Raw genomic sequence first — 10,401 nt, forward strand, 5'->3', positions numbered from 1 at the left:
CAGCTCCCACCTGCCTGGGGCAGGCAGCCCCACCTAACTGCTGATGTGACTGTCTGTCCCCCAGGTGGTCCAGTTTTGATAGGAAGTTCCTCAGCAAGGTCCTGATGAGAAGGTCAGCCCAAAAGTCTCGAGATCGGATTCTGAATGTCTTCCATGAGCTGAACTTGAAAGACGCCATTAGCTATGTGGCTGAGGTACTAGAACATTCCATGTCCTTCTGGAGTTGGGAGCTGAAGCAAGGGTTCATTGGATGTGGTCCAGGAGCACGCAAGAGGGCCTGCACTCTGTGCACGGGTGGCCTGCCCCCAAAACTCAAGTGCAGCTCAGGGTTCCTCGGATCCCTGGGGCAGGCATGTCAGAGCTCCCTCCCGAGGGCAGCGAGGCCCTGGGCAGGTGATGCTCAGACAGACACTGGTGCGGGTGGGTCTGTGCACAAGGTCAGGGCTCCTGAGCTCAAGATGGAGGAGGAGGGAGCAGGGAGGAGGTTAGGAGCCGAGGCCCTGGCACATGCAGGCACACCTGGGGGAAGCAGTAGGACTTCTGCCTTGTCCTCTGCTTCACCAGATGAACGAATCCACCCCCAAGTCAAGGCGGGAGCAGACGCTGCCCACACATTGGTGGCTGGATGTGTCCAGGGCGTGGCACAGAGGAGCCAGCTCAGAGGCACGTGGGAGGAGGGACAAGTCCTGTCATGGCTCTCAGGGCATGTGGTTAGGGGACAGCACAGCCCACCCCTGCACACAGTCAGGACTCAGGATGTGTGGGTGGACATGGGAGGCACACGGGTCATGGCAGAGTGCAGTCCCACCCCCGCCCTCCCCACCTGGGTCCCAGGTGTGCCCACATGGTCTCCCTGTCCCTTGTCCTGGCAGGCCCCACAGGGCTGCCCACAGTGGCAGGGCCTCAACCTCAGATGGCTGAGGGCCTCCTCTGATAGCCGAAATCCTACAGAAGGCTACAATTTGTTTTCTGGAGCTGGATGAGGATGGGAATGCGAGGGCAGGCAGGGGTCTCTGGCGGCCTCTGAGTGCTGCTTCCTGTCTTTGAAGAACTCCTCAACTCCTCACTTTATGTGACGGGTACCAAACAGGGTGCCGAGCCTGTCCTCTACCCCCACCAGCCAGCAGTACCTGACACAGGACCCACAACCTTGGGCTCTGCTCTCTCCCCAACAGCGTTCCCAACAGAAATGGCCCCAGGTCCGGGAGAGTACACATTCACAGCCTCAAGCCTACCCTTGAGGGTGCTCATTACCCCAGCCCCTTCCCAGCCCCAGCCCCAGCTCCAAGGGTCCCTCTTCCTCTCTGACGTCCCCTTGGGGGAGGCATGCCAGGAACTGTAGGTGCTGCAGACCTGACCTTGCCAGTCTGTGGGAGGGGAAGGGCATGTGGAGAATGCAGGGCTTGGAAGTAAGAGGCAGGTGATGATGCACCAGATGCCCTGGAGGGGGCCAGTGTGGCTGAGGATGACCCAGACACCCTCGAGCCACCCCCTATCCAGGCTCCCAGGGAGCATTTCCTGAACTGAAAAGTACAGTGCACATGTCGAAGCTAGTTAAAGATGAGGAGCAGCCTGACAACTCCGGCCACCCGTCTTCCTCAGCCTTCCCTGGGCTGTAGCCCACCGTGATCCGTGTCCCCTGAGGCTTCTCACCCTCCTGACCCAGGCCCCAGCCAGAGCACAGCTCCTCTGTCCTCCAGCAACTTCTGGGTTGCTATTGGAGCCCATCAGGGCCTGAGGCCTGTGGGTTGGAAGCCCCAGTGAGGAGAGCCCCCCCATAATCTGCAAGTAGGACAGTGCCTTCCCAGATCCCCCCAAATGCCCTCCAAGAGGTTCTTTCTCCTCTGAACAGCTGTGTGTTGGACCAATCCTCAACTCCAGCCACTCAGGCAGTGTCCTGTCTGGACCCTGCGGGAGCTAGTCTCCTTGCTGTCTGTGCCTCTGGACCCCTGCAGGCTGTGGGTAGGCACTGGCACACCGGTGCACAGTCTCACGCAGGGCTGACTTTCCCTAGGCTCTGCCTCCACCTCCCAGGCCCTGTGGGCCCAAGCACAGGCAGCAGGGCCCCCAGCCTTCCAAGTTTCAGGTGCTTTCCAGGGCCTCCCTCCCTCAGCAGACATCTGCCTGTCCCTGCAGGGAGAGCGGCGCGGGTCACTGGCCTTCATCCGCTCCCCAAGCACCGACAACATGGTGAACGTAGACTTCAGCACACCGCGCCCATCCACCGTGGAGGCCTCTGTGTCCTACCTCCTGTACGTGTGCACCTTGTGTGCTGCTGCCCTGGCCTGCAGCTGGGTGGGGTCTTCCCTGGGTCACTCCTCCTCCAGGCCTGGGGAAATCATAAATGGGCCAGTGGGCGGTTTGGGGGCCTGAACTGGGATGGGAAAGCACTGAAAAGTGCATTTTCCCACCATGCAAACCTACTTCACTATGAAACTGGCAAGAGCACTGAAATGCCGTGCGAGGGGCAGAGGGCAGTTGGGGGCTACGACCTGGTCTGTTTCCCCTGGCTACCATGTGCCTGTCCTGGCCCAGGGGAAAACAGACCAGGTCTGTCAGATTTGGTGTCTGCTGCCCCAGGCAGCTTATAGCCAGTTCTAATTGAAGACGGCTGGTACAGGTGTCCCAGCACCAGGGAAAGGCAGCGGGCAGGCTTGCTCCAGGGCCCCACAGCTGGGCTTTTCAGGGGATTCCAGGGGTCTGCCTTTAAAGGAGGCTGGGAAGGCCTTGTGGGAGTCAGTCTGACTGGAGTCCCAGGGAGAGGAGAGCAGGACAGGTGCCTAGCTGCGCAGACCTGGGCAGGAGTGCACGGGAGCAGCTCCTCCTGGGGCTCTTGCAGGAGGGAGAATGTCAGCGCCGTGCGCCTGGACATGCAGTCCCTGGAGCAGAGACGGAGGAGCATCCGAGACACGGAGGACATGGTCACCCACCACACGCTGCAGCAGTACCTGTACAAGCCCCGGCAGGAGGTGGGCAGGGGTTGCTCACCAGACCCTCCCAGCTTCTGGAGGCGAGGTCCACCGGGATCCCTTCCCCGGTGCTGGGGTGAGGCGTCTGCCCCCGCCCTCCAGGCACTGGCGGAGCCCGTGGAGTCCCGGGGTAGCCCCGGGGTAGCGTCCTCCCTCTCCCCAGGCAGAGTGGCCGGGAGGGCCAGGCAGGAGTTCAGCTGTGACCGGCTCAGCCCGCCCGCCCGCTTCCCCCCAGTACAAGCATCTCTACAGTCGGCACAAGCTAACTCCAAACGAGAGCGAGAAACAGGACAAGGAGATCTTCCACAGAACGATGCGAAAACGCCTGGAGTCCTTCAAGTCGGCTAAGCTGGGGATCAACCAAAACAAGAAGGCTGCCAAGCTGTACAAGAGGGAGCGCGCGCAGAAGCGGGTGAGGGGCGGGGCCGGCTGTGGGCGGGGCCGAGCCAGGGGGCGGGGCGGCGGGAGAGGCGGGACCCGCAGCGGGTGACGGGTGTCTGGGGGTCCGATCCAAGGCTGGAGGGCCATGGATCTTGGGATGAAGGTCGGTCGCCCGGGCCGGGTCAGTGGGCGCAGCAGCACCGAATGGCCCCTGGGCGGAGACCCTCGGAACCTCCTCGGAGGGAGACGGTCCTGGCAGGCTTGGGCCTGAACACGGGTTGCGAATGTAAGGCCTTGTGCTTGTCCACAGAGGAACAGCAGCATCCCCAATGGGAAGCTGCCCATGGAGAGCCCAGTGCACAGCTTCACCATCAAGGAGAAAGGTATGGCTGCTCCGCGGTGCCTGCCTGTCACACACAGGATGTGTGCCGGGGCTGTCTCCCGAGATCCTGCCCCCCCCCCATTGCCCCCACTCCCCTGGCGCTTCACCCCCACTGCAACCCTAGCAGTCCCCTGGGCTGGGAGGCTGCTGCCAGGCCTGGCACTCCTTCCCTCTCCTTCCGAGACCATCAGACCCGGGCCCCATCCCTCCCTGCTGCCAACCGTGAGGTTCCAGCCCCTCTCCAATGAGATTTTCAGAAGTCCAGGTGGGGTTGGGGTCATGAGAGGGGGCAACAGAGATGATTCTTCCTTTGCACAGTTACCTGGCCACTGGGATGCCCAGCCATCCCTGAGCCTCAATGACAACCCACAGGGGACACAGGCCACCTTTACCCTCTTCTTGCCCCCTGCCCCCTAGATTTGGAACTTTCAGACCCTGAGGAGGCCCCTGACTATGAAGCAGAGGAGACCAGTGGGGGCATCGAATTCCTGGCCAGCGTCACAAAGGATACGGCCTCTGACTCCCAAGCAGGTGAGAGAGGGACTACGGCGGGGTGAAGTGAGTTCTGTCAGTGGAGGAGGAACCCCCTGCCTTGGGAGGCTTGGCTGCTCCTGGAGGCCCATGCACAGGCTCCCAGCATGGCCCCTCTATCCAAAGGACCCTCCCCAGGGCAGAAGGCAGGCTCACCTGCTTATAGTGTGTGGGTTTACAGTGTGCAGGGAAGGCCTGGTGTGAGAGCTGCAGGCTAAAAGGACTGACCTTCCAGGTGACCTTGCAGGTGGCTGCCACAGGACGAGCTGGCGGCTGCACCAGGCAGTGCCTTCCCCCTGCTGCCGATGGGGGTGCTCCTGGGAGGCTGATCAGCTGCTGCCCTTTTTCCTAGGAATCGACAACCCTGTGTTCTCCCCCGAGGAGGACCCGGACCCCAGCATCCTGGCCAGGGTGCCGCCCTGGCTGTCCCCTGGCGAGACTGTGGTACCCTCCCAGAGGGCCCGAGTACAGATCCCCCACTCTCCTGGCAACTTCCGGCGCCTGACACCCTTACGCCTCAGCAACAAGTCAGTGGACTCCTTCCTGCTGGCTGATGGCACTGAGGAACGGCCCCACGCTGCCCTCCCCGAGTCCACACACATGTAACTGTCACCCTGGCTCCTAACACCCTCTCTGTTCTCAGCTGTTTCCTCCAGGTCTCTCTCCTGGACCTGCACTTTCACAAGCTCTCTCCTGCAGTTTTCTTCCTTCTCTAGAGCCTGTCCCTACGGGAGTCTGACTCACTGCACATTTCTTAGGAGATGCTGATGAACAATACTCACCTGATTCTCTGCTTCTCCAGCTAAGATTTAGGGATCCAGAGGGTGTGAGGATTGTTTGGATTTATGTTGTCATGCTGTCTTGTGAGAATTTACTTTTAGACTGTCAGTTGGATCATAAACTGTATCTGCATGATCAGCCCTGAATCTCACTCCTGAGCTGACCAGGCCTGTGTGTGATCCAAAGGCCCACAGCTGGGGAAGCATCCAGCTGCCAGCTCATCCAGGAGAGAGGCAGTGGGCCTCTCCCACCTCCTATAGAGGGGTGCAGGCGCAGGGTTTAGGAGGGAACCCTGTGAGGGCTGACCAGCAGCCAGGGGGTTCTGCCCACCATCTGGCTAACAGCAGCCTTGTGGGCCTTATCTTGCAGGAGGTGGGGTGCCCTTGATGCTGGGTGGGGAGCAAGGTGACTGATGAACAGATACGCCAAGAGCCCTCTCACTGTTGCCCATTACTGTCTGCAGTGAACAGGGTGATACCCCCCCTGGGCAGTGTCTTGAGGTATTCCAACTTTCCTTGGGGTGCCTGACAGGCAGGTAGAACTGTTATAGTGGGTGGGTCTGGCCCAGACCAGGTTTCAGCTCCCTGTCAAACAAAGAGGAAGTGTTTTCTCTGGTGGACACTTGCAGAGGGTTTTACCAGTCTACCCGGTACCTCTGCAAGAGTTCTGTCCCACACCCTCACTGCTGGGGTTCCTCCGGTGGGCCCTGCTTCAGGAATGGGTATTGGACTCATGCAATAAGTGGGCTTCCACTGAGACTAGAAACAGGCATAGCAGTGACACCAGGCATGGGTGGTCCCACCTGCTGTCCCTCCCCTGCTCCTTGCTTTTGCCTCTGAACCTTCTGCTCCCCCCCCCCCCCCCAGTGTCATCCTGGAATCCCATTTGTCCTTAGAGCAAGGTACTCAGAGAAGCTTCTGGCCAAGTTTCCTGAGCAGAGCAGCTGCAGGGGGTGGGCGTGATGCTAGATGTCCCTCTGTAGAAGGGGAACCTATCAAGGGCATGGCCTCAAATTGTCACAGAACATTCCAAGTGGTCCAGCCGTCCTGGCCCAGGGATGCTTATTGGTGGCTAGTATCCCCTAACCCCCTGCTTACTTTTTAGGGGACAGCATGGAGTGAAAGGGCCCCAGCAGTCAGCTGGAACAGCGGTCAAATGCTCCTCCTTGCCCATGGCGGGGATGGGGGGGTGCTACCCTCTGCACCTTCTTTTGAACAAGCCCTGGGGTGGCACCTCAGGAACAGAAAAGTCAAGGGGAAAGGAACATTGGGCAGAAGGCATGACTATCTGGGCCAGGGGCCACGGGTGCCCAGTAGCAGCTTACGCCTCCTTGTCCTCCTGCAGGTGACACTGGCTCCGACACGCCGCTGATAGGACACTCGTCTCCGCGCCGGGGGTCGCCCGCCACTGCCCAGCAGCCCCAGTTGCCGGCGCGGCTCCCGCGGCCGCGCGCTGCAAGCCCCGCGCCGCCCGAGAACACTGAGTCGGTGGCCGCAGCGCTCTCCGCCCGCGAGCCAGGGGCGGGTCCCACGCAGGGGGCGGGGCCGGAGCGCAGGGCGTTGCCCAGCGCGCACGCGCGGTCAGCGGCAGCGCGCCGTGTGCACAGCCGGCGCTCGTTCCAGCGGCCCCGCACACGCCGCCGCCCTGCGTTGCTCAAGCTCGCATCGCTGCAGCCTCCTGGCCCCGCCGAGTTGCCGCCGCACGCGCTTGAGCAGGAGGAGACGCCGCTGTAACCCAGACCGCCGCCCCGGCCTCCCCGAGGGTGGCCTGGCCCCCAGGGTCTCCCCGCCCTGCCAGCCTGGCGCCTCGAGGCGCCTACACCCACCTCGCCCAGGTGCAGACCTGGCCTCCAGTCGGGAGGTCTGGCAGGTGCTCCATTTGGGGCTGCTGCCCGCTTGCCGCTTCCAGCCGAGCGGCACTTCTATGTTGATCTTTCGTTGTCACCGTGACTCAGGGACAGGAAAGCCTCAGAGGCCTGTGACCGTCTTCATCACGCCAGGCCACTAGGTCACGAACAAAAGATCTGCCCAAGTGATAGGCCCTGACCAGTTCCGCCCGCCTCCGCCCCCAGCTGGTTCTCACCACCCTCAGTGATCTCCCAGTCCCAGGGTGGGGACCCAAGCCCCTCTGACCCCTTCATATCCATTTGCCAGGTCTCCAGACTTCCCGGTGGCCACATGGCCTGTAGATGCCATCACAGGAATATCTTTGTTTGCTTTTGCGTTTGGGCTCCTCCAGTCCAGCCTTTGTCCTGTCCTCCCCCACTGAAGCTCCCTTAGGACTGTCCTGTCTCAGCAGAAAGACCTCTGACTTGAGCTGTTCCTTCTTTTGCTGGGGTGGCTGCAGATGGCCTGGCCGGGCTGGGGCATAGAGGGGCCTCAGAGGCACCCTTTGTTCAGAATCAGAGCTAGTTGTGCCCCACTTGACACAGTGGCAGAAGAGCACTCAGGGCCATGGGTGGCTCCAAGGAGGGCTTGGTTGGACATCCTGTGCCTGTCCTGAACTCCTTCCATCTCTCCAGGGCTCAGGACAGAGCCCTGTTCCTGGTGTGGTGAGAGGAATGCTGCTTCCATTCCACAGAACCTGAGCAGCGTCTGTGTTTCCTTCTGCCCCACCCCCCCTTCAGGCTGCAGTGCAGGTCTCACTTGAGGAAGACCAGAGGGACTAAAGTGGACTCAGCCACAACCCACCCCTGAAGCTTTCCTGAAACCACTCGGCTTTCTGCTCAGGAAAACTAAAAGCCCATGTCTCAGGATAGAAGTGGACATTCACGAGTCCAGGAGGTCAGCAGCAGTGTGCACTGTCACTGCACATCAGGTCTTAGGCAGGAAAACATACCATTTCTTATTGACAGCTTTACTGTTTGGAGAAACAGATGAAGACAATGCCAGTTTGTTCAAGCCTCCATGACTTCTCCTCGAGCAGCTTTCTGTGATGGAAACATCAGCTCATCACTTAATCCCTAGCCCATTCTCATTGGTCGGGGCAAGTGTCTGGCTTGCAGCCATCTTTATCCACTCTGAGGCCAAGTTCTGCAGGGCACAGCATAGCTGGCCCAGCAGTGATCCCACCAGACAGCACTGTTGGTGCTTGTTGGGGGCAAACGGGGCCACCCAAGGGTTCTCTGAGAAAAGCCCATCAGCACCCACTATACCCCTGCAGCCAAGCCCCCTGCGCCTGCCCTCTGATGAAGCTGCCTTAACACCCCTGGACTGCTGGGCATGGGGACTGATCGCCATGGCAGAGTCAGAAGCCAAGCCAGACCAGCAGCTCAGATGGCACCCCGCGGCCGTGCACTGGACCAATACCAAAGCCAGCAGCCAGGGTGTGAGCCTGCCCGACACCTCCTTGACACTCCATCTACCAAGGTCCACCATGTTGCTCAGCTTGTGTGATCAGCACAGCAGGACACAATCATGATGGAGCCAGACTCCAGGCAAGAAGGGGTTGCTACCAGAAGCTCACCATGTGTGCTCAGATGCCCCCATGCTGTGACCGGCACTGTGGCTGCAAATCATAGATAGGAATCCTGCCATTCCTCTCCACTGTTTTAAAGCAGAAGGCAAAGTCCCGTGGATGTATTTCCTTAGGAAAACTGTTGTTATAACATTATTTATTTAATAAAGAACTTCTATTTTGTGGTACTATGAAGTACAAAAATTTAGGAAATTTCTTTTTCTTACCTGCATTTTATTGAAAATTTTGTTATGGTGTTCAATATTCTGTATATTACTGATCTTGTTAAAAGAATTTTGTCAAAACTGGAAGTGTATTTTCTGAGTGGTGAAAACTGTATGTCAATGTTGTGAATGTAATCAAACCTTTGTGTACCTCTGATCACAGGATGATGTGCCTTAAAACACCCCTCCTACTGTGCCAAGCAGGGAGCCTGTCACGAACACCATGCAATAACCAACTGCTTGACCAATTCTATTAAAAACATTTCAAGGCATTTTGGGTGCAAACTCTGTTTATAAATGAGGACTTAAGGAGCAGATGTTCTGCATGAACACCAACATGATCTATGTGTGGTGTTTCCACCCTGTTGTGAAGTATCCCTGGCTGGAGGGAGCATGTTGTATGGCACAGCTGTGAAGCAGTCCAAGGTACTGGGCAGAGTGAGCGCTGGGCGCTAGCATCCCCCTTCAGAGGATGCCTGTCAGATTCTCTCAGATGCCAAAGAGGGGTCTGTATCTGGGCAGTGACTGGGCCATGGGCAGCTGGAACAGCATCCACTGGGCCTGAGTGGGAGGAGGTGGCACCCGAGGCACCAGAGTGGCTGGGCACAGGCTGAGATGCCAGGAATATCGGCGTTCAGAGCCTGGTGGCCAACAAGGTCCTTGCAGGTTGAGATGAGGATGGTACAGAGGCAGGGGTATGGGTGGTGGAGCCTGCAGCATGTCAGATATAAGATCTAGGTGTCAGACGCACTTTTAAATTTTAGAATTTTATTAATAAAAGTTGCATAGCAGAGTCCACAGACACTGATTATAAGAGACGTGTAAGTGGTAAATTCACAGCCACCTCAAAGAAGATATAATAGTGAATGTGGGTGAACCAGAACCACAGACTGGGGGCTCCCAGGTCACTCCTGCAGGCCTGGTGGCAGTGCAGTAGCGGGAGAGGGGTCCTCTCTGGGCTCTTCCTGGCTCCAGTGGCTTCAAGAGGCCTCTGCCCTTCACCCACGTGACTTCCTCTCACCTTGACCTATCCCCATCAGGTACCACCCTGTTTCCAGTTACACTAAGATACCGTGACAGGCCTTGACTTCTCTTTTGGGGGGCTATAACTCTGCCTATCACAATGAGGAAGAGGCATGAGCAGAGGTGGCTGTTTCTCTAGTTTCCCCTTGGCTTGGGGGTGTGGGCAGCTGGGCTGCGGTGCCCCAGATATATGTGCCTGGATGTTGGTCCATTCTTTTGAACAGAGGGGGCCTTGCCCACCAGCCTCTTCCTGACAGATATTTGGGCTATTTTGGGGTGTGCAGGTTACAGGAAGCAGCTGGAATGTGCACTGTACAGACACGAAAGGAGGATGGGAATGTGAGATGCTCTGGTCTCATGAGCAACCCAGGAATACGTCCTTGGCTTCTGCCCACCGATATGACCTAGAATCAAGGAATTCTGCTGCTGTGGAATTCCCTCACTAACGATGACCCCCTGGATGGAGTATAATCCTAAGATGAGTGGGCATGCTGTAGGAGCCTCCCAAGCTCCCTCCGGGTCCCTTTCCTCAGCTGGCACTCAGAAGCCAGACTCCTGGGCAGGAAGCAGACACTGGCCTTTGGTGGGGCGGCTGGGCTCTTTGCCGGGTGCTGCCTGTCCAGGCCTGTATGCGGGCATTCTCCACTGAGTGGCC

At 58.6% G+C, this 10,401-nt stretch overlaps 1 protein-coding gene and 1 long non-coding RNA gene across 2 annotated transcripts in view; one reads left to right on the forward strand and one right to left on the reverse strand.

Annotated features, from left to right (window-relative positions):
* The window catches only part of Slc9a3 (solute carrier family 9 member A3), a 36,820-nt gene extending 31,862 nt beyond the window's left edge, over positions 1–4,958 (forward strand). The window contains exons 10-16 of the mRNA XM_027943858.2: positions 65–194; positions 2,137–2,252; positions 2,840–2,969; positions 3,205–3,381; positions 3,661–3,733; positions 4,150–4,263; positions 4,616–4,958. Of these exons, the coding sequence (XP_027799659.1) occupies positions 65–194; positions 2,137–2,252; positions 2,840–2,969; positions 3,205–3,381; positions 3,661–3,733; positions 4,150–4,263; positions 4,616–4,869 (994 nt within the window). The 3' untranslated portion in view covers positions 4,870–4,958. The remainder of the gene's footprint in view (positions 1–64; positions 195–2,136; positions 2,253–2,839; positions 2,970–3,204; positions 3,382–3,660; positions 3,734–4,149; positions 4,264–4,615) is intronic.
* Positions 3,179–6,539, reverse strand: LOC114099529 (uncharacterized). Its single transcript, XR_003583915.2, has 3 exons — positions 6,368–6,539; positions 4,492–4,611; positions 3,179–3,757 (listed from the first exon to the last, which is right to left on the reverse strand). It is a non-coding gene; the product is annotated as an uncharacterized lncRNA (long non-coding RNA).
* Positions 6,540–10,401: the final 3,862 nt, after the last annotated feature.

The sequence above is a fragment of the Marmota flaviventris genome, chromosome 5, assembly GCF_047511675.1.
Source record: "Marmota flaviventris isolate mMarFla1 chromosome 5, mMarFla1.hap1, whole genome shotgun sequence".
Classification (NCBI taxonomy): Eukaryota; Metazoa; Chordata; class Mammalia; order Rodentia; family Sciuridae; genus Marmota; species Marmota flaviventris.